The sequence below is a fragment of the Schistocerca cancellata genome, chromosome 1 (genome assembly GCF_023864275.1).
Source record: "Schistocerca cancellata isolate TAMUIC-IGC-003103 chromosome 1, iqSchCanc2.1, whole genome shotgun sequence".
NCBI classification, from domain to species: domain Eukaryota; kingdom Metazoa; phylum Arthropoda; class Insecta; order Orthoptera; family Acrididae; genus Schistocerca; species Schistocerca cancellata.
The window spans coordinates 152,602,567-152,627,227 of NC_064626.1; the positions used below are offsets into that span (position 1 = coordinate 152,602,567).

At 38.7% G+C, this 24,661-nt stretch overlaps 1 protein-coding gene across 1 annotated transcript in view; it reads left to right on the forward strand.

Annotated features, from left to right (window-relative positions):
* The window catches only part of LOC126167284 (lysosomal alpha-mannosidase-like), a 101,221-nt gene that overhangs the window by 67,080 nt on the left and 9,480 nt on the right, over positions 1 to 24,661 (forward strand). The window contains exon 15 of the mRNA XM_049920465.1: positions 8,848 to 9,099. Within this exon, the coding sequence (XP_049776422.1) occupies positions 8,848 to 9,099 (252 nt within the window). The remainder of the gene's footprint in view (positions 1 to 8,847; positions 9,100 to 24,661) is intronic.

Here is a 24,661-nt window from a genome sequence, read left to right on the forward strand (position 1 = left end):
TGTGTTCCTCACAGCATTTTGATATACAGTACTGTTTTTGCCCAGTCTGCATTCGCATAGGATGCTGTATGTCCCTGCCTGTTTTGGTGGGTCTGTCACAGAGCAGCACCTCAGGCAGCGGTTGGATGATGGTTTTGATGTTGCATTCACAAAGCAGCCTTGCCTTGCAGTTTTTGCTGAAAGCAGCCCCCAAGTAAGGAAGGAACACAAGTCTCTTGCCTCCTTCTCCTTCTTACATGTTTTCTGCATATTTTCTTTTCTTGAAAGCTATCTAATCTGTGATACACTATATCCGTTGTTATGGAACACTTTCTTCAGGAACTGTAGCTCAGCTGAGAGGCATTCTTTACAGATTAGGTATGAGAATGGTTAACACTGTCTGCCTCTGTATTGAATAGTGGGTGCTTGTTGCTTGAAGGTAAATAAAGGCCTGCATGCATTTTCTCTCTATACCCTGCATAGTGTGATGTAAAATCTGACTTCTTCTTTATTAGTACATTCAAGAAAGGGGACATGCTTTCTCCTCTGCTTCCATTGTGAATGCAGCATTTGTATGAATGCTGTTAAGGTGGTTGAGAAATTTGTTCAGCACCTGTCTCCCATGTTCCCACACCACAAACATATCGTCAGCATGAATAAGTGCTTGTGGTTTTTTATGGGCAGTTTGAAGTACCACATCCTTAAAGCAGTCCATGAAGGGATTTGAAATCCTAGGTGTCAGTGGGGATCCCATGGCTCCATGATCAAACTGTTCACAAAACTCCCTGTGGTATTTGAAATAGGTGGCAGTCAGTGTATGCATGCTTAAAAAGGTTAACAATTTGCAGCTCAAAGTATTGAGCTAGGAGTGACAAGGAGCCTTGGAGAGGAACTTTCATGAATAGTGATATAACATTGAAGTTCATAAGCAGCTCATCCTCTGCATTCACATACCACTCAAAACCTCCACAGAATCAGCCTTGTTTGTACATGGTGACTGCAGTGTCTCACAAGACGTTTTAGAAGTGTAGCAAGATGTCTGGTGGGCCCACAACTGTGTGAGTTAACAGCATTGAGGACTGGCCACCGAGGCACCCTTCCTTGTGGATTTTTGGAAGTCCATAAAGGCTTGGTATAGTTGGCACCTGGGTATACAGTCATTTCTTCACTTCTTCTGCTAATTCAGAGCTTCTCAACACAGCAACATTGCCCTGGTCATGGTCATGGTTGTGTCCTCTTTGAGCTTCTTGTAGGCTGAGTCTTATAGTGGAACGTCAATTTTGTGATAGTAGCCATCAGTACACATCAGCATCATCACATTCCTTTGTCTGCAGGTAGGACTGTCCTACATCTATGTCAATGGTCCCCAAACCATCTGACAGTTTGTGGCGAAGGGCACTTGTGGTACCACTGTCTGTTCCCCCCTTCCCTGCTCCATTCATAAATGGCATGGGAAAAGAATAATTGCAGTAAACCTCTCTAAACTCTGATTTCTCAAGTGTTCTCATTGTAGTCACTTCAGGAGATGTATGTCAGAGGAAGTAGTGTGTTGTCAAACTCTTCCTGGAATGTACTTTCTCAGAATATCATTAGTAAACCACTCCATGATGCACACTGCTTTTCTTGTAACATCCGCTGCTGGAGTTTGTTGAGCATCTCTGTAAAGCACTTGCACTGACTATATGACCTTGTGATGAAACAGACTGCTGTTTGTTGGATCTTCTATCTCTCTCTCTCTCTCCTATTAATCATACCTAGTAGGTGTCTCATTGTGGTGAGTAATATTCAAGAATCATCTGGACATGTATTTTGAAAATCACTTATTTTGTGGATCAATTACATTTCCTTAATACTCTTCCTATGAGTCTCAAGCATCTGCTTTTCCTACTACTTGTTTTATATCGCCACTGTTGCCAGCAATCTATCACTCATGATGTAGTTGCACAGCAGCTGATTTTTTCTCCTGTGTGCATTCAGTATGCTACATATATTTACATTCAGTATCAACTGCCAGTCCCTGCACCAATCGTCAATTATATGGTCCTTTTTAAATCACTACAGTCTTCTGGCATTCCTGCCTTCTAATAGACAACTGCATCATCTGTGAATAGCTTTCTGGAGCTTCTGACATTTTCTATTAGATCATTTATATATTCTCTAAACAGTAATAGTCCAATCAGACATTGTTGGTGTATTCCTGAAACTACCTTACATCTGTCAATTTTGATGAAAAAGACTGATCAATTACATTTCCTTAATATGCTTCCTATGAATTTCAACCTAGCATCAGCTTTCCCTAGTACTTGTTTTATATCATTATTCCCCTTACAGTTGCTCTAGATGGCTATTCCCAGATATTTTATGGCAGATACTGTTTACAGCAGTTTGTCACTGATGGTGTAGTTGTACAGTAATGGATTTCTTTTCCTGTGCTCATGCAGTATGCTATATATATTTACATTCAGTGTCAACTGCCAGTCCCTATACCATTTGTCAACCATCTAAAAGACCTTTTTAATGGCTTCTAGTAGACAACTGCATCATCTGTGAATAGCTTTCTGGAGCTTCTGAGATTTTCTATTAGATCATTTGTATATTCTGTAAGCAGTAGTGGTCCTATCACACATCGCTGGGGTATTCCTCAAAGTACCTTTACATCTGCCAATTTTATTCCATTAAGAGCAACATGTTTAGTTCTCTCTGCAAGAAAGTCTTGAATCTAGCTGCATATCTGGTCCAATACTCAATAATCTCACATTTTTCCTCTAAATGGCAGTGTGGGATGGTGTCAAGTGCCTTCCTGGAGTCTAAGAACACAGCATCACCCTGAGTGCTGATGTCTACAGAACAATGGCTATCATGGAGGAACAGAGTACGCCGAGTTTTGCAAGATCCCTGTTTGCAAAATCTGTGTTGATTTTTGTAGAGGAGATTTTGCTCTCCAAAAATATCATGGTATGTGAGCATCAAGCATACTGCACAGTTCTACAACAGCAGAATAGGCCTATGCATCTGTCTTCTTGCAAACAAGCATGACTGCATTTTCTTCCAGTTGCTATGTACTCTTTTTTGCTCTAACAATCTATGATAAGCTGCTGGTAGTAAGGGGGAAAGTTCTTTCACATAATCTCTGCAGAATTTTAGAGGTATTTCATCTAGTCCTGATGCCTTTCCACTACTATGCAATTGTAGTTGTTTTTCTATTCTATGACCACTTATCTCACTATCTTCCATTCCAATGTTCATACGAGGGACCATATTATGATATTCCATGATGAAACAATTTCAGAAGACTGAATTGAGTATTTTGGCCTTCTCTTTGCCATCTTCCATTTTGCTGCCACTGTGGTCACTGAGTCACTGAATAATGATTTTGATCCATGTACTGACTTTACCTAAGCCCAAATGATTTACAGTTTTTACTTGAATTGGCTGGCAATATTTTACTTACAAACTCATTGTACACTTCTCTCATTGCATTGTATATAGAGCATGTCTTACCTTTTAAGAGAGACCCAACAATTCTCCACTGAATAATGGAGGTCAAGAAATTTGGATCCAGAATCATCTGAGCCTCTGGCTTAGAACTTCTACTCTGTTTCAAATTAGAGGACTGTGATCTAATCTGAGTATGATGCTACAAGCAGTGAGTATGGCCTGCACCCCACATGTGATAGTAGCTGCCTTCATCAACTCAGCCATCCACTGAACCAAGCAGAAAGCACTGTTCATACCAACATAGTTAAGATTTGAAGCCAGTTATTCCCAGCGCACGTGTGCACCACTTGTCAACCACCAGCAGAGCCTCCTCCATGATTCAGATGAGAGTGCCCTTGCCCCCCCCCCCTCTCCAATCCCCTCCCCAACATGGCCCCCGAGCAAACATACCAAGTCCACTCTGGCATTCTTTCCCAACCTGAGTATCTCCATAATGCACGTAATTTTGGAGCTCCCAATGACAAGCACACTCACCCTCTGCACTTTTATTGTCTGGGCAATGTCAACATCATCTCTCAGTGATCAGAGACCCTCCCATTCCACCACAGTCAGGTTTGATTTCAGAAGACTGAACTTGTCAATAACCCTGCAGATTTCCCCATCTAATCTTCCCTGCTTCTTTCTTTGGAAGGCCTTGAATTCCTTTCTCTGTGCCACTAACAATATCTCATTTGAGTATGGATATCAGGATGTGTGCAGAGTTCAGCCCTTTTGCGATGGCCTAAATTGTAGCTGAATCCAGTTCTTTCTCTGTAAAGTTTACAACAGCTCTCACATCATTCATCTCTCTATTCATAGTCTGAGCTCCCAACAATCTGCTGAATTTGGTACAGCAGTACACTGTTTCTGTACTTTACTGTTGGAATATAAGAGCTGCAGTCTGCCTGCTCCAAAGTGTGTGCTGGCACTGTCCTTGCAATCTGTAATGGGATAGGAACTGAGCACAGTATTCTTTCCCAACTTTTTCTGGGTGAAGTGAATGTGCCCCATTATGATAGCTATGCCCATCCATTGTAATATCTGGTCCATTTTCTTTGATTTCACCTGGTGCTATAGTTGTGAAAACAATGGTAGTATGTTCTCAAATCATTGACACTGCTGATGGAAAGCCAGTGGGCTTAGTTATTTTGTTTTCCTGGTGCATTCTTTCTGTAGCTGTCAGAAGATGCAGAGCATCCCCTCACCTTAGAGGTGCCACAAGTGTGAATGTAGACTTTCCCAAAATTTTCTACTGATGCACAGCTCTCTGGTTCTCAGCCGGGTGGTAGCATTAAGATATCTTAACGTTTTGACAAGCACCATACTCAACATCTTCTGTCTAAGTGTCAAGATTTGTGGATGTCTCAATGTTTATACTAGTGGTGCACCCTCTCCACCAGGCTGCACATGGCTTGGTCCTGTCTGGCTGGCAGGCGTGGAGAGGGTGGTGCAGTGGTGGGGGTGCCAGGTGGGCTGGCAGCTGTGCTCCAATCTCTGTATGGGCATTCTTGATGCATCTTGTGAGCTCAGCAGTCCTGCGAGTGCTCTTGTTGTATTGCACTTAACACAGGATTCCAAGTCACACTAAGTTGGTGATCTTTTTACTTGTTGACAAGGTTCTCAGGGATTTATATTTCTGTTTTCTTAATAATGGTGTCCCAATTGCTTAGCATTGCAACTTTGTTTTCTCGAAGTCAAAAATGTGATCTTTATTTGTGCTAGTCCCTGTCACTGCTGATTTCTCTGTGCATCCCATTCCTACACACCTAATGTGTTACCCATAACATTTGCAAATACAGTGCTGTGTTTGTCCAATGCACTGGCAACCATATTTATATAAGATGCAATGTACCCATTGTGCATTCAGCTTTGCTGGGTCTTTCACAGAGCAGAGCACAGATTAGAAAGGCGTAGAAAATAAGAAAAGATGCAGAAAACTGGGAAGACAAAGAGGGAGAGAAGAGACTCACTTCAGTTCCTTACTTGGGACTGCCTTCAGCCAAAAGTGAAAAGCTAGCTGGAAAATGCAACATCAAAATTTTCTTCCAGAAACTGCCTAAGATGAAAGAGTTCCCTGGTTCTGCAAAAAATCCATCAAAACTGTACATTCACCTTGGAGTTTCCACAGAATTGTCCATTGTGATGCTGTATGCAGAATGAGGATTTGACTGAAAACACTGTGTAGTGCCATTCCTGTGAACAGTGGTATTGTTGTTTGCATCACTGTCTTCTAGGAATTAATTGTATGGGGTCATTGAGATCCCAGATGATGCTAGGTATGGTCCTCTTATATCCAATGATTCTATATTTGCATGACAGTCATGGGATCTTGACCAATGCAAGCAGAAATATCACAGAACAATAAAGTGCAGTCTTGGTAGGTCACAATCCTGCAGCTGCTGAGTTCTGACATGTGCTGGTACGCATTTCTTCTTCTTACATTCTGTGTAATATGATCTTATAATAAACAACCAAAATTCAAACAGAAGTTCTGAATGAAGAACCCTCTGCATAATCTTTCCTTATATACAGAATATACATGATGTTACTCCTGCCTGCATTGTGTGATCATCCTGAAATGTCAAACATTTGCATATTCAAGCATGTAGTAAGTACCCCTTATGCCAATCAGTATTTGTTGTGTGCCATCTTCATCATAGTGCAATTTTAATTGTTGGTAATAGACAAAGAGGCAGTAATGCCAAGAGGAACTTGAAACATAGTGGTCCAAATAGGAGCATGTAGATAAACTGTGCACAAGTTTGACAGGGTATTTGACCAAGAATTTGATAGACAGCTGATGGAACAGCTCATGATGAGGGGCACACTCCATGGTATATAGAGTCTGTTAAGAAACTTGTAATGAAACAGTTACTATTGAACAACAGGAATAAAACAAAGAACATAGTAGTTGTATATAGAAAGATGCTACATGAAACATTTTACACTGTCAAAAGAGTAATACAGAATCCTTCAATGACTACCACTTCAGAATCCTTTTGGAAGATCACTCACAAAATGACAAGAAATTATCGTCATATGCCACAGCTGTTAGTGCCACCAAAGGTAATATACAAACACTCATGGGTGACATACGAACTGAAATGGAGGGTAGCTGAACAAAAGCAGAAATGATGAACTCTGTTTTCAAATGTTTCCTTCCCCAGTTTAATTCCCACACTGCGGGAATATCTGATGATGGGTGATATACACATTAGTGTTGGTGGCACTGAGAAATAGCTGAATTTGCTAATATTTATAAGGTTCCAGGACCAGATGGAATCCCTATCAGACTCTATACAGAATTTGTGGCTTAGTTAGCCTCTCTTTTACTGATAATATAGTGTAGATATCTCAAAAGAGAACCACCCCCACTGTTTGGAAGGAAGGAGGGGTCACATTCACTTACAATTACTATCCAACATCATTGAAATTCATCTGTTGTAAAATCTTAGAATATATTATGAACTCAAATACAATGTGATTTGTCAAAGAGAATGATCTCCTCATGTCAACTAGAATGGATTTAGTAAACGTTGGTCATGTGAAACCCAAATAACATTTTTTGCATGTGACATCCAAAACTCTTATGGAAAGATATATGTGTTTGCTCTTGCTGTGCACTATATGAGATTAGAATAATAGAGAATTGTAAAGGTGATTTGATGAACCCTCTGTCAGGCACTTAAAAGTGATTTGCTGAGTATCCATGTAGATGTATATGTGGAAAAAGCCACTAATCATGGCGGTCAGGTGGTTGTAGTATTTCTTGATTTTCATAAAGCTTTTGAGTCACTACTACACTATCACTTATTAATGAAAGTACAATCACGTTGGGGTATCATACAAAATTTGTGACCAGACTGAAAATTTCTTGACAGAGAGGACATAGCCTGTTACCTCGGATGGAGAGTCATTTTCAGATTAGACGTAACTTCATGCATGCACCAGGGAAATGTGATAAGACACTTGCTGTTCATTTTGTATATTAATAATCTAACAGACCATATTAATAGTAACATCAGACAGTAAGTAGATGGCACAGTTATTCATAACAAAATGCTGTCTGAAAGAAAGTTGTGTAAATATCCACAAGTTCTACATTATTTTTCACTGTGTTGCAAATTTTGACAACTTGCTTTAAATGTTCAAAAATATAATTTTGTGCTGACTGTAAAATACAAGATATTGTAATCTGTCACTTTAAGGTCACTATATAACAAATGAAATTAGTCAACACATACAAACACCTGTCTGTGACTTGTAGGCCATGACATGTATTGTTCACATAGGTTCAGTTGAAGATGAAATATATGACATACTTTGGTACATTGGTAGGATACTAGGAAAATGGAGTCAGTCTCAGCAATAATTTGCTTACAAACTGTAAAGAACCAGTATTAAGTGAGGAATCTAGGCCTATGCTACTGCCCCCTACATATCACTCATGGATTTCATAACAGTCCACTGGAGCAGTTGTAACATCTTAATTCCATTGCTTAATGAGTAAAATACTATGCTTTTATAATAGCCTGACAGAGGTAAAAATGTAATAGTAAACTGTGATAATCTCAGAAATTTCTACTAAACTCAGTGGATAGAATTGATGATTAATAGACAGAAAAAGTGATACATTTTACTTTGTTCTTGGTAGATAGTTTCACCTATACTATTTCACATAGACATTTCATCTTTGTCATGTAGAAATGCCACAATGATAACTGTATCAGCTACCTTGCTACTTTCAACATGTAATCAAATGAGTAAATTTTTTTACTGTCGTTTTTATATGCAGAGAAACCATTACACTATGACAGAGGACAAAAGACCTTTTTCAAAGTAACAGCTTCCATCCAACTTTTATTATTTTCCTCTGGAGGCTATGCAAACAGGAATAGTATATACAATTAGCAGTATAAAGATAGTTAATTGTTAATGCAGCTTAGATAATTATTTTCTGATTGCTACTTCTCTCTGTTAATAAATACATTACTTATATGTTAACGTTTTATTTCATAATGCAATCTGTGTTCTCAGTAAATTAATAAGTTAATAAATTTAATATTTGTCTGAATATCTTACAACATAAAAGCAAAATTAGTTAAATATTTGACTGCCATGTAAAAATTTAAAGGCACATTGTGAATCATCCACATTATTTTTATAAATGCTGCACTGACTAGCAGTTTTTTATTCTTGTTGTTTAACCAGTTAACTTGGATTTGTTACTGTGAATTTCATCTACTGAACTCATCTGCAATGATAACTTCATTTATTTTGGACCTTTTAAGGTGAATCACACTTCAAATACTATCATTATTCATTATGAATCATCTATTTTTTATGTTGTCCTTTAAGAATAGCTTACTATGCACTCTAAATGCAATACAGGTCCATCGTAGGCTGCTTAGTGATGATGGAATGGGGGTTGGCGAAGCATTAGTTGAACCAGCATTTGGCAAGGGTATAGTTGCGAGGGGTAAACACTGGCTACTGGCTGGCAGCATAACAGGTAACGGTGGACAGAGCCTGGCAGCTCAAGAACGTAAATTGGCACAGAAGAAGCTCTTATCTCCATGGGTTCTACTCGGTGATGCTGGCAACACTTTATTCACAGATTGGGCTAGTTCACATGTAACGCAGGTCTGTATAAAATAAGTTTTTTATGTACATTTAACACATACTTTATGATAGTTTATCATTATTTACAGGGTGTTTACAAAATAAGTCTCATTTCTTTACAGGAGATAGTACTGGTCAAAACTGGATAGAAGTCACAATACACACACACACACACACACACACACACACACACACACACACAAAATTGCTTGGCAAGTTAAGAGTCACTCTCTGTGATTACCATCTATTTGTTGACACTCCAAGAGGTGCTCATTGTGGACACCTACCACTCATTCATACTCATACTTCTGCCTTCCTCCTCAAAGAATCATGAACTCGTGTGAACATACCTGGCTACCCTCAGATTTGGTGACATGCACGGGAAACATGCTCCTGTAATGTGTGCACATTGTTGATGGGTGTGTAACATACCAGTGCCTTTAAATGTCTCCATAGCCACAAAACTGCAGGGCTAAGGTCAGGTGAAAGGGGAGGCCCTGTTGCTGGACCTTCTTGACCAATCCACCACCCAATAGAAGTTTTTGTTGGGTGATTTCATACAACATACGAAAGAGTGGGCTTCAAACCCCACCATGCATAAATCACATCCTTCACTTTTTTGCAAGAGTAGAATTCTCCAACATTTGGTAATTTGTCACACACAGATTGGTGATAAAGAGCACCTGTTAACATGTCTGTCATCCACAATTCCTGGTCACACACACTGACACTAAAGCACAGCTGATGACTTGACACCAAGATCACCTGAGGCTTTGCAGCTTCTTCCTGCGTGTGGTTATTGTGATAATACAGGGTGATTATAATTAAAGTTAAACTTTCAAAACGCTCTAGAAATAACACCACTGGTCAGAATGACATCAAATTGCAACAGAATATTATCTGACAATGGGGAAAATGTTGGCAGAAGAAAAAAAAATAGTGTGAAAATTGATCAACAGATGGTGCTGTATGTGTCAGAATACATAAATGAAAACACCTGTCATGTGCACGACCTATTAAAGTTGGTATAAACACGTTGGATTTTCCTCCTTTCATGTCTGCGATGTTCGCCATGACAGTCTCAACCCAGGATTGCACTCTGCTTGTAAAGCTGTATTACAAGAATGATGACAGTGTGCATGTTGCTCTGAAGAAGTTCCAGACACTGGAGGGTTAGAAAAAAAGAGTTGGTCTGATGATTGCATAGGTCTGGAGAAAATGATTCGGAAAGACAGTTTCTTTTGGTGTGCAACCTGGTAGAGGGAGGAAACGAATTGATTTGATGTCAGTGGAAGCAGTGGCCACAGCAACGCAGGAGGAGATGAGTGGTGATGTGCAAATGTGTGGCACACAGAGAATTGGACATATCCTTGAGCGCAGTGCGTAAAATCCTGCAAAACAACCTTCTTTGCTTCCATTCAAAATTACCCATCTGCACAAGTTGCTTCCTGTTGACCTGCCAGCAAGAGAGACCTTTTCTTTACAATTCCTTGCTCACATGGAAGTGGACAATGATTGACCGTGGAAGATTCTGTGGACAGACGAAGCCCACTTCCTTCTAAGAGGATACAGTACACAGAATTGTCGAATATGGACAACGGAAAATCCACACACAAATCAACCAGTACCACTTAATACTGAAAAGGTCACTGTGTGGTACAGGTTTACTGCATCATTTATCATAGGGCCATATTTTTTCGAAGAGACAGGTGCTTCTGGTTCTGTTACCTATATTGTCACTATGATTGTCTTTTCCGCAACCACATTTCCAGCTCTCCAACAGTGTGGATGGTGAATGGGATCATTTTTATGCAAGATGACGGACATGCACACATTGTAAATCCAGTTAAGCAGCTGCTGAAGCATCATTTCAGAAAGCTAGAATTATCAGTCGCCATTTCCCTACAGCCTGGCTGTCCTGATCACCCGATCTTAATCTGTGTGACTTCTAGCTGTGGGGCTATCTGAAAGATGTTGTGTTCAGTGTTCCGACTGCAAACTTAGCTGCATTGAAGAAACGCATTGCAGAACACATTCTGAATGTGACCCAAGAAACACTTTGATCAGTTGTGGAACATGCTGTTTCTCAATTTCAACTTGTCGCAGAAAATGGTGGACAGCATATTGAACATATTTCGCGCCAGTCACACAGAAATTGATAATCTGATTTGTTTTTGATTGATTTGATTGATTATGTAGTTTTGGCCTCAGGACAACTGAAAACTGATTTGATTGAATCTTTTTATCCGGTTTTTGGCCTCCAGATAATTAAAAACTGATTTTCCCATCTGATGTGAAATGACCTTACCATGGTGGATGGGCTTACGTAACTAACAGTATCACACCTGTACACCCCATGCACACTGAGTAGTACAGTTTGTTTAACATCAGACATACATCTTAGGAATTGTTGTATGATTCATTTGTCATCTGTAGTTGACCATTATTAAATTATGATGCTTACAGCACCATCTATTGCTACATTTTGTAACTATTTATTTTTCTTCTGCCATACATCTTCCCCAATCTCCGATGACACTCCATTGCAATTGGACATCATTCTGACCAGTGGTATTATTTCTACAGTGGTTTGAAACTTTAACTTTAATTATAATCACCCTGCATATAAACCTACTCTGTGTGAATCTCACCTCATCCAGAAATAAAATGTAAGCTGGAAACTGTGCATCTTCAGCCCTCTGTTTTCAAATCCATTGGTAGAACTGTAATCTGTCATGGTCACCCTGTGACCTGCTTTGCACATGCTGTAAGTGATGTTTTTAACTGCTAGTGCCGAATTGTACACACAAAAGTGTGGTTTATGAGTTCAAAGCTACAATTTTGCACACTTTTGTTTTAGGTTCATTGCAACACTTGCTTCTCCATATCCAGCATGCAGTTTGTGTGAGGTCTACCATAATCCCTTGCCACTGTTTTGAACAATCCCATGTGTGGAAGTCACTGAAACAACAAGTTGCTTTTTTCTTCCAGATGGAATGCAGCACTGAGGGTGTTGTTTGATGTATGTGACATACACCTGTTCAGTGATACCACTGGTTAATCTTATCTTTCTGTTCCAGCCAACCTCAAAACTATACACACAGAGTAGTTGAGATAAGAGACAGCTGTACATGATATGTCTGATAACCACATCACAGTAAAAACCAATAAGGAATCGGGAATGAGCATTAAAAGAAAAACACCCTACACCAATACCAATGAGTATCATATATTCACGACAAAAGTAAAATGGGCCATATCCCATAAGTGCTGTTTCTGGACATTCATCTCTCTATTTAAAAAACAGTCATAGGTTACACAACATTCTTTATTAAGAATGATGCATTTCACCTGGATAGAGCATCAACAGGTTATTTCAAAATATAAGGGGAGGATGTCATTACAATTAATCTGGTATGGTCCTATCCTGGACTACTGTAGCAGCAAAATAAGCTTCAAACACCAACTGGATAAAATTACACAGAGAAAAGTAATATAATTCCATTAAAAAATCAGAAATTTCCTGCCAAAAAGCACATGTCAAAGAAGGGATGTCACCAAATAAAACATATTAAAAGGCAACCAATAAGGGTGGAAATATTAAAAATTAATAAATAAAAGCACCAGGATCAGGAATGAGTAGAGAATGAAGGAGAAACCAAAAAATGCATATTACCTAATGGAGGCAATGATAGGCATACAGCCCAGAACAGAACCTCATATGCAAACTGTAAACACAGCTGTACACTAGAACAATGCCTAAAGCCCATCCATATTCACATATTGCAAAAAATAGGAGTTTAAGATTAGATTAGATTAGATTAGATTAATACTAGTTCCATGGATCATGAATACGATACTTCGTAATGATGTGGAACGAGTCAAATTTTCCAATACATGACATAATTAAGTTAATTTAACAACATACTTAAGTTAATATAACAACTTTTTCATTTTTTGTGTTTTTTTATTTTTATTTTTTATTTTTTATTTTTTAAATATTTTTTTTAAATTTATATCTAAAAATTCCTCTATGGAGTAGAAGGAGTTGTCATTCAGAAATTCTTTTCATTTCTTCTTAAATACTTGTTGGTTATCTGTCAGACTTTTGATACTATTTGGTAAGTGACCAAAGACTTTAGTGCCAGTATAATTCACCCCTTTCTGTGCCAAAGTTAGATTTAATCTTGAATAGTGAAGATCATCCTTTCTCCTAGTATTGTAGTTATGCACACTGCTATTACTTTTGAATTGGGTTTGGTTGTTAATAACAAATTTCATAAGAGAGTATATATACTGAGAAGCTACTGTGAATATCCCTAGATCCTTAAATAAATGTCTGCAGGATGATCTTGGGTGGAATCCAGCTATTATTCTGATTACACGCTTTTGTGCAATAAATACTTTATTCCTCAGTGATGAATTACCCCAAAATATGATGCCATATGAAATCAACGAGTGAAAATAGGCATAGTAAGCTAATTTACTAAGATGTTTATCACCAAAATTTGCAATGACCCTTATTGCATAAGTAGCTGAACTCAAACGTTTCAGCAGATCATCAATGTGTTTCTTCCAATTTAATCTCTCATCAATGGACACACCTAAAAATTTGGAATATTCTACCTTAGCTATATGCTTCTGATTAAGGTCTATATTTATTAATGGCGTCATACCATTCACTGTACGGAACTGTATGTACTGTGTCTTATCAAAATTCAGTGAGAGTCCGTTTACAAGGAACCACTTAGTAATTTTCTGAAAGACAGTATTGACAATTTCATCAGTTAATTCTTGTTTGTCAGGTGTGATTACTATACTTGTATCATCAGCAAAGAGAACTAACTTTGCCTCTTCATGAATATAGAATGGCAAGTCATTAATATATATTAAGAACAACAAAGGACCCAAGACTGACCCTTTTGGAACCCCATTCTTGATAGTTCCCCAGTTTGAGGAATGTGCTGATCTTTGCATAGTATGAGAACTACTTATTTCAACTTTCTGCACTCTTCTAGTTAGGTACGAATTAAACCATTTGTGCACTGTCCCCCTCATGCCACAATACTTGAGCTTGTCTAGCAGAATTTCATGATTTACACAATCAAAAGCCTTTGAGAGATCACAAAAAATCCCAATGGGTGGTGTTCGGTTATTCAGATCATTCAAAATTTGATTGGTGAAAGCATATATGGCATTTTCTGTTGAAAAACCTTTCTGGAAACCAAACTGACATTTTGTTAGTACTTCATTGTTACAGATATGTGAAGCTACTCTTGAATGCATTACTTTCTCAAAAATTTTGGATAAAGCTGTTAGAAGGGAGATTGGACGGTAATTGTTGACATCAGATCTATCCCCCTTTTTATGCAAAGGTATAACAATAGCATATTTCAGTCTATCAGGGAAAATGCCCTGTTCCAGAGAGCTATTACACAGGTGGCTGAGAATCTTACTTATCTGTTGAGAACAAGCTTTTAGTATTTTGATGAAATGCCATCAATTCCATGTGAGTTTTTGCTTTTAAGCAAGTTTATTATTTTCCTAATTTCAGAGGGAGAAGTGGGTGAGATTTCAATTGTATCAAATTGCATAGGTACGGCCTCTTCCATTAACAGCCTAGCATCTTCTAATGAACACCTGGATCCTACTATATCCACAACATTTAGAAAATGATTATTAAAAATATTTTCAACTTCTGACTTTTTGTTCATAAACTTTTCATTCAATTTGATGATAATACTGTCTTCCTGTGCTCTTGGTTGACCTGTTTCTCTTTTAATAATATTCCAAATTGTTTTAATTTTATTATCAGAGTTGCTGATTTCAGACATGATACTCATACTTCTGGATTTTTTAATAACTTTTCTTAATATAACACAGTAGTTCTTATAATGATTGATAGTTTCTGGGTCACTACTCTTTCTTGCTGTCAGATACATTTCCCTTTTCCGGTTACAAGATATTTTTATACCCTTAGTAAGCCATGGTTTGTTACAAGGTTTCTTACGAGTATATTTAACTATTTTCTTGGGGAAGCAGTTTTCAAATGCATTTACAAAAATGTCATGAAATAAATTATATTTTAAATTGGCATCAGGTTCACGGTACACCTCATCCCAGTCTAACTGCTGTAGGCTTTCCCTGAAATTTGCAATTGTTAAATCGTTGACTGAACGTACTACTTTGGAGGACTGTTTATTATTGCTGAATGGAGCTATGTCATATATTGTAACTAGCTGTGCACCATGATCAGAAAGACCATTCTCAACAGGCTGAGCATTTATCTGGTTAAACTTATCTTGGTCTATAAAGAAGTTATCTATCAATGAGCTGCTATCCTTTACCACCCGAGTAGGAAAATCAATAACGGGTGTCAAATTGAAAGAACCGAGTAATACTTCAAGGTCATTTTTCCTATTACCCTCTTTCAGAGAATCTACATTGAAGTCCCCACAAATAATAATTTGCTTCCCCCTGTCTGACAGATAGCACAACAAGAAGTCCCAATTTTTCAGAAATAGATGAAAATTTCCTGATGGGGACCTATATACAGTTACAATTATAAATGTGCCTTTATTTAATTTAAGCTGACAGGCACACGCTTCTATATGTTTCTCTACACAAAACTTTTTTGTTTCTATACTTTTTGCACAGTGATAACTTTTGACATATATGGCAACTCCTCCTTTCTCCATATTTTCTCTCATTACATGTGCAGAGAGTTTATATCCACTTACATTTACCTTATCCATATCAGTAACAATGTGATGCTCAGACAGGCATAGTATATCTATTTCATCCTCAGCTTCTAAATCTTCTAAACAAACCAGAAGCTCATCTATTTTATTCTTTAAACTCCCAATATTTTGATGAAATATACTTACATTATTTTTAGTTATACTTTTATGTGAACCTTTCCTTATTCTAACATTTGCAGTACTCTCCTGTCTGAGTTTCTCATTGTGCTTAGGCCTAGTTGCTTTATCAGTGGTCACATGGTGTTCAGAGAGGCAGATTATGTCAACTGGGTTGGGTGACTTTAATTCATCAATGCAATTACCTAGGACTGAGATACAACTTGGTGGAGATAAAATTTCTGGTGATTGGTGAAAATTTATAATTGACAGCTGTGATTGGTGATCCAATGTGATATAATTGTGCTGTTTAATTTCTTTCCTAAACTGAAGATTTGTTTCAATCCTGACCTCTCGTAGAACTTGACATCTTTCTGTCTTACCTATCCTAAAAAAGGTGCTGCTCCAACACCTGTAACCACTGGTATTTTACCATTCATGGCAGTGCCTCCCCCCCTTAAATTTCCTGCTATTACCCCAGCCAGTTTCCCCTTCCCTTTCCTGTTGAGATGTAGGTCGTGCCTGGTATAGTCCCACCTACTGAGAGAATCAACAGGAACCACACCAATATGAGCCCCCGCACCCGACCCAAGCAGCCGTTCCAACTCCAAATTAACTCTCCCAACAGAAGAGTTCAAATGAGGCCGGTCATGGCGTCTCAGGACAGATACAAATTCAACATTGGTGTGTCTCGATGCCGACACAATCTTTACCAGGTCACACTCTATGCTGTACCCAGGATCTCTGTCGATGCTGTTTCCTGGCCCTCCCACAATAACCATGGTGTCTTCGCTGGTAAATCCTTTACAGAGTGAACCTAAATCCTCTGTCACCTGATCCAGACTAGCACTTGGTTTGAAAAAATTTGTGACCTGGTATTCTGGTCCTAATTCCTCCTGCAGAAGTTGGCCTACACCTCTGGCATGAGAACTGCCTAACAACAAAACTTTCTTCCTTTTCGATGGGTTTCCTACATTCTTTTTCAATTTCCTATTGAAAGTTTGTTGTGTCCTGTCTACACCTACCTCTGCTTTAGGCTCATCAGTTTCTAACTGAAGCAACAGGTCAAACTTATTTTTGACATTCATCACAAAACTGTCAGATTTAGTTCTAGGCCTGTTCCTTCTGCTACCTGTTGCCACTTCCCACCTCTCTTTGCCCTTCTCCCTCCTTAACCTGTCCAGATCTTCCCTAGCCTGATCTAGCTCAGCCTGAAGGACAGCAATTTTCCCCTCCTGTTCCACTATCTTCCTATCTCTACTGCAAATCCTACATAACCACTGATGAGCCTGATCCACTTTCCCGACACCCACGCCACTGCAGTCCCCCCAGTGAAAAAAACTACTGCATCCATCACACCAAATCCCGGAACTAACAATTCTACGGCAAGTCAGGCACTTCTCACTCATGGCAAAAATAATGCTTTAGCTAGAATAAATCAATTAAATTACCGAAAATCAAAAAAGACGTTACAAGAATTAAGCCTATTCACAAATGTATATAAGCAAGTTTCTGATTTAAAATTCCGCTGTTTTCCTGAGATCAATGAAGGTATACGCTATTTATTTTATATTTCACTCGATGGAATGAAAAAAAGGACAATTAAACGAGATAATTTAACTTTGATTCTCCAAAAACGGTACGAGAATTAGGCCTATAAACAAATGTATATAAGCAAGTTTCTGATATAAAGTTACGCTGTTTTTCTGAAATCAGTATTAAAACAATGAAGTTATACGCTATTTACGGTAGTTTACTTATTTGTTACCGAGAAATTAGTTAAATTACCGTGAAACAAGAAACAAACACGTTTACAAAATTTAAGCCTAAGCGCGACTTCGCGAAGTTACGATCTTTTCGTGTTTTCTGAAAAAATACGCAAAGAAAAGTCAAACCTTTGACGACAAGACTAAATGATACACTAATGCATGTATTTAATTTGTTGTCGGCGTTAAATTAAATTATATTCCTGTCTAAATCACTTAACTTTCTGGAAATGGTTTCTGGCGTCACTTACTCGGCGGCCATCTTGGAACACCCAGTTCCAAGCCAATTATTAGGCTAATAGTAATGACAGGTGCCATGCAGCACTGTAATCAGGTGTACAGTGTGATAATGGCATAAAATTCAAATAGTAATGGACAAATTGAGAAATACATAAAATCATAATAGGGCATATGGGAACATACAAAATGCATGACTTTCTAGACTGAAGGCTATGTACAGAGACATAGAAAATCCTTATGCTCAAAAGTAGTGTAAAAGAATAATTAAGTAAAAAACATAGACCAATAAATAAAGATTAGACACAAACATAAGGCTAAAAGTTAGCAATGCTAAAGAGGTAAAACACAATTGCATACACATTACAATTGATAAAGGCCCTGGCAGTTTTCAGATAATTTGATGGTGCCCTATCCAGGTGAAAAGTATCATTCTTGAATTAATGAGGAACATTATGCAAACTACGGCTGTTTTTTGAATAACAGCAATAATAAGGTTACTATACCAGCATGCCAAAATGGGGCAGAATAATTTCTCTCTCTCTCTCTCTCTTCTCTCTCTCTCTCCGTGTGTGTGTGTGTGTGTGTGTTTTTAGCACAGAAGCTGCCAAAGGTAAGAGCAGACATCACCAGCAGCAGTTTCTCTTGTACACAGTTTAGTGTTTTTCCTATGTGCTTCTGTGAAGAAATGAGTGATATCTGTGTATGTATCTGGATTGATTTTAGTGTTTAATAACATTTGGTAAGTGTTTGAATTTTTTCTTGCATGATCTGGTGTCTAATTAACAGTAGTTGTTTATATTTCTGTTTTAGTACTGTTATTTATTTTGCTGTGAGAGCTTATGCACTTTAAATCTGTAATGTAGACCGAGAACATTGTAGAACAGATTTCTGTATTTTTTTTTAATTTTTTATCCGTATTTTGTATGCACCACAACCAGTAGTGCCACATTTGGATAATTTTATTTTTTGCTCTGGCCTGTTTGTTCTTTCTCAACTACTCCTGACTGATTTTGTTAGTACATTCTTTTTTTGATGATTCTGTACAGTTTATACACAGCATGAAATGGATAGGGACTGTTCTTGTTATGTGCAGACACAGCAATAAATGTCCACTGCATGAAAAAAAACTTGAAACCACATATGCAACCGTTGATAGACTTCAGGTTGTTATTTGAAGCTGCAGCAATGGAAAGAGCTGCAACCCTGGAAACTCCACTGTCACTGTGTCATCCTGTGCAGAACATCTGAGCAGTTTGTTCTCACACAGGGAGGAGTGGTGTATACCTCTGAGTGGAAGGTGGAAGTGAGAACTGGCCAGACAGCTGCCCCCTTACACTTTATCAACAGGTATGAATAACACATATGAGCCAGCACAGAGTGCATCTTTTGGGGCAGTGGCTAATTTACCTGCAAAGACCAGACAAGCCTGTAGAGTGGGTTTGCTGGTACACAAACTCCAGTATTAGGTGGGTGATGGAGCACTCTGGGAAAACAGCAGGACAGTCAAGAAGGAAGGCCAGTGTGCACACTGTATGTTTGCTGTGTTTGTTGAGAACTCTCCTCTGAGATGTGGAGGAAGCTCTGCCAGTGGCTACTAAATGCATTGTGTACCACTAGCTGAAAATCAGAGCTCATGCTGGCATGCATGCACTTGCCAACTGGGTAGTGAGGCCATCCTTGTTTCCTTTAGGGGGTTGGCTGGGTTGGTGAAGGCAGCTAGCATCACACACAGGGTGCAGCCGCAGCTCAATATTTGCAGCATCCTAACCAGAGTCAATGGCAGTCCTCTGCTTTGGAGCTTAGTGGAAGGTGTAACCCGGACACTCAAGTGATGCTCTGGCTATCTTGGATGTGAAATTTTCGTTCTACAGTACCTCTTGTGGATTCTACAGCCACCGTCAATAGCTCAGGCACGCTCTACACAAGGGAAGCAGCTGCTTGGGTAGATGTGAATTTGTGATGTGCACTTGAGGGTTTTTTTTAGGTTAGAGGAACATCTCCTTAGGATCAGTGATGAATTTCCTGCCAAAATCAAAGAAAGGTCAGCCACAGCTCTCAGAGAACTTTTGTTGCTGTGGATTGGGAATAGGAAATATTTATGTGATGTTAGTAATCTACAGGAGCATCAATGGTAAGATCTCAGAATTAGTATTGCTTATTAAAAATAATAATGTCAAGATGGTATTAGAAACAGAAAGTTGCTGAAACCAAAAGTGAAATGCTACAGTAAATTCAGATTGTAGTAGATATCACAAGAATAGGTTAGGGATAAATTGTGGCAGTGTTTCATTGCTATAAGGAACTGATAATACCTACAAGTTTAATAGATTCTGAACGTGTAATAATCTGGGTGAAGTTGAATATCATAGTTGAATCAATTATGGTAATTGGAAGCCATCTATAGAACAGGAGAGCTATACAATAAAATTTTGTTGTCAGAGACGGGGGTTCATGTAAAATAGTTGCGGATGCCTTGTATGAAAATTATTTCAACCAAATGGTTCAAGAATTTGAGAGGGCAAAACCTTAGGCTTCCTAGCAGCAAACAGATCCAAATTGTTCAATTCAGTGAACATAGAGGAGGGCATCACTGATCGTAATGCTGTGATATCATGAATGACTTTGAATGTTAGAAGGAACTTTAAGAAAGTTAGAAAAATTCCACTGATCATTGCTGATTCTTCTGCCTTTTAGGAACAGTTTTCCACCCCTAGGGCAAGAGGGAGTCTCCAACCTCTGACTGCTCTTCTGCCCTCTTTGATAAGGACATTGGCAAAACGAGGATGGCTCCTTATACTGGAAGTCTTTATACACCATTGCTGATGATTTTTATTCAAAATTTAAGCAATGGTTTTGACTTTATCAGGGACCAAGGACAAGTTGACTACAAGTCAGAGATGCTTCCATGGTCCACAACCAAGGATCCTAAAATCTTCAGTCTTCAATTACAATATCTCAGATGTGTTTTATTCTGAACAGATAATATTTTTTAAAGATTTTAATGGTGAACCGATTTTTATTTGTTTGATTCTTTTTTAATTACATAAAATCACTGTAACATAAAGCCACTGTACACTGAGGTGACAGAAGTCATGGGATAATGATATGCACATGTACAGATGGCAGTAGTATCATGTACACAAGGTGTAAAAGGGCAGTACATTGGCAGAGCTTACTTTTGTACTCAGATGAATCATGTGAAAAGGTCCCAGTGTGAGATAGATGACGAACTTATTCTTTAGGACACAGTGGTAAAATCTGGCATCAGTGGGCTGTGGCACCAAATGACCAACACGAATAACTTTGCTAACAGCATGACATTGCCTGTAGCATCTCTCCTGAACTCATGACCATATCGTCTGGACTCAAGATGACTGGGATACCATCACCTGGACAGCTGAGTCACAATTTCAGTTGTTAAGAGCTGATGGTAGGGTTCAAGTGTGGCGCAGACCCCATGAAGCCATGGATCCAAGTTGTTAACGAGGCACTGTGCAAGCTGGTGGTGGCTCCATAATGGTGTGAGCTGTGTTTATGTGGAATTGACTGGCTCCTCTGGTCTGACTGAACTGATCATTGATTGAGAAAGGTTATGTTCAGCTACTTGGAGACTATCTACAGCCATTAATGACTTTATGAACAATGGAATTGTTATGGATGACAATGCACCAAGTCCCTGGGCCACAATTGTTTGCAATTCGTTTGAAGAACATTCTTGACACTTCAAGTGGGTGGTCTGGTCTCCGAAATCATGTGACATGAATCATATCAAACATTTATGGGTCATAATCGAGAAGTCAGTTCATGCACAAAATCCTGCACCTCAACACTTTCGCAGTTATGGATGGCTGTAGGGGCAGTATGACTCAATATTTTTGCAAAGGACTTAAATCAACATGTTGAGTTCATGTCATTTGGAGTTGTTGCACTACACTGGGCAAAAGTAGGTCTGACATAATATTAGGAGGTATCCCATTACTTTTCTCACCACATTAAATGGTGTCAAACAATAGCTGAAAATGCTACCTCATTAAGGTAACAGTAGTTACTTACCAGACTTTTGAATAATAATAATAATAATAATAATAATATAATGTGTTAACATACATAGTTGTTTGTAAACTGTTATGAGCACAAGTGGCAAAGATGGACAGTCATAGCCTTTCTTGGTAAACATTCTTGCATCTGTCTGAAAGCTACAAAAAGTGCAAATCACATCAGATAATTATTGAAAACTCTTATTACAAAAGCAATGTTTCTTAAATTCCATTTACTTTTCCAAAGTACAATAACAATGTTACCAGTTCCATAGACATTTTGTATTTCTGCATAGAATTGAAGGAGCTTACCGAGACACCAGCATTTGTAAGGACAGGGTCCCTAAGTGAGATATATAACTTGAAAATATACACTTAGTACATGGCTGCCTTAAATTCATGTTGGAGATTGTTGATTATATATACTGCAGAGGAACAAACAATTCTCTACATATGGTTTATCTATCCTGTGTTTATTGAACAAATGCAGCTCTTTCTTTTAAAGAAGATTTTGCTGTAACCAGCAGATATCAGGAGCAGTAAGTGTACTGCAAAGCCAGCTTAAAAATCCCCAAAACATTCTCCATTTGGTGAGTCTATTCATAAGTAATAATTACTGAAACAAGTATCTATTTCAGGTTACCCTCCATTCAGAGGCTGTTACACGCAGCGACCATTATTTTGATTTGTAAATAATACATTTCAGCTATCAGTTGTCCTTTGGAATTTTTATTGGCAAAGCTAGATTTCAGCTAGCAACTAGCCATTCTCAATGCTAAGAACACAACAGGTACATAGTAAGATGACGTCATAAAAAAGTTGCAATTAATGGCTTAACTCATGTGGTTTGTATATTACATATCACTGTCCTTTTTTGGTCAATGCATGTAATGCCTGTTGGTCTGGCTTTGTACCCATTAAGAAAGTTTTACCCACCTGACGTAATTTAAACATTTTAATAATAATAATGGAATAACGGACTCCCCCCCTCCCACACCCACCCCCAAGAACCATAGACCTTGCCACTGGTGGGGAGGCTTGTGTGCCTCAGCAATACAGATAGCCGTACCATAGGTGCAACCACAACAGAGGGGTATCTGTTGAGAGGCCAGACAAACGTGAGGTTCCTGAAGGGGGGCAGCAGGCTTTTCTGTAGATGCAGGGGCAACAGTCTGGATGATTGACTGATAAAATATTCCGGAGGTAAAATTGTCCCCCATTTGGATCTCCGGGTGGGGACTACTCAGGAGAACGTCATTATCAGGAGCAAGAAAACTGGCATTCTACAGATCGGAGTGTGGAATGTCAGATCCCTTAATTGGGCAGGTAGGTTAGAAAATTTAAAAAGGGAAATGGATAGGTTAAAGTTAGATATAGTTGGAATTAGTGAAGTTGGGTGGCAGGAGGAACAAGACTTTTGGTCAAGTGAATACAGGGTTATAAATACAAAATCAAATAGGGGTAATGCAGGAGTAGGTTTAATAATGAGGAGGTATTTAATAGAATTGGGGAGAAGAGGAGTTTGTGGCACAACTTGACTAGAAGGGATCAGTTGGTAGGACATGTTCTGAGGCATCAAGGGATCACCAATTTAGTATTGGAGGGCAGCATGGAGGGTAAAAATCGTAGAGAGAGACCAAGAGATGAATACACTGAGCAGATTCAGAAGGATGTAAGCTGCAGTACATACTGGGAGATGAAGCAGGTTGCACAGGATAGAGTAGCATGGAGAGCCGCAGCAAACCAGTCTAAGGACTGAAGACCACAACAACGACAAACGGACTCACAAGGAGTGAGCATGGAAATTTTATTACTTGATGATAAAGATGAAATAAGTCGGATGACAATGTAAGAATTTTACTTGTGTTCAATTTCATGCAATTAAATTTGAAGTTCGGTGTGGCCGTGCAGTTCTAGGCGCTTCAGTCTCGAACCGCGTGACTGCTACGGTCGCAGGCTCGAATCCTGCCTCGGGCATGGATGTGTGTGATGTCCTTAGGTTAGTTAGGTTTAATTAGTTCTAAATCCTAGGCGACTGATGACTTCTGAAGTTAAGTCGCATAGTGCTCAGAGCCATTTGAACCATTTTTTGAAATTTGAAGTTGTTTATTTCCATTGAGATTTATAAGTAGTTCACATAGAGGGTGCTCCACACTGCCAGTGTTCTCCACACTGCCCGCCTTCCTCAAAAATTAGTATTCCACAAACTGTGTACAAAGCCAGACTAACAGGCATTACATTAATTGACCAAAAAAGGATAGTGGTATGTAAAAACCATATGAGTTAAGCCATTAATTGCAACGTTTTTATGACATCATCTAACTACCGTATTTACTCGAATCCAAGCCGCACTTTTTTTCCGGTTTCTGTAATCCAAAAAACCGCCTGCGGCTTAGAATCTAGTGCAAAGCAAGCGGAAGTTCTGAAATATGTTGGTAGTATGCCGTCGAATATATGTAGCGCTACACAGGCATGCTTTGTAGCACAAAGATAAATACTGGCGCCAAAACCTCTGCGTCAGTAAATAATTAAAAAAAAAAGGTGGAAGACGAGCTTTTCTTCTCCGCCCTGAGTTTCGACCACTGCATTTTCATACATTATCCAACGAAGTAAATACAAATTCCGTATTGTTCATCTTCGAATGTAGCAGAATTTCAATGTACTATGAAAATACGACTGGCAA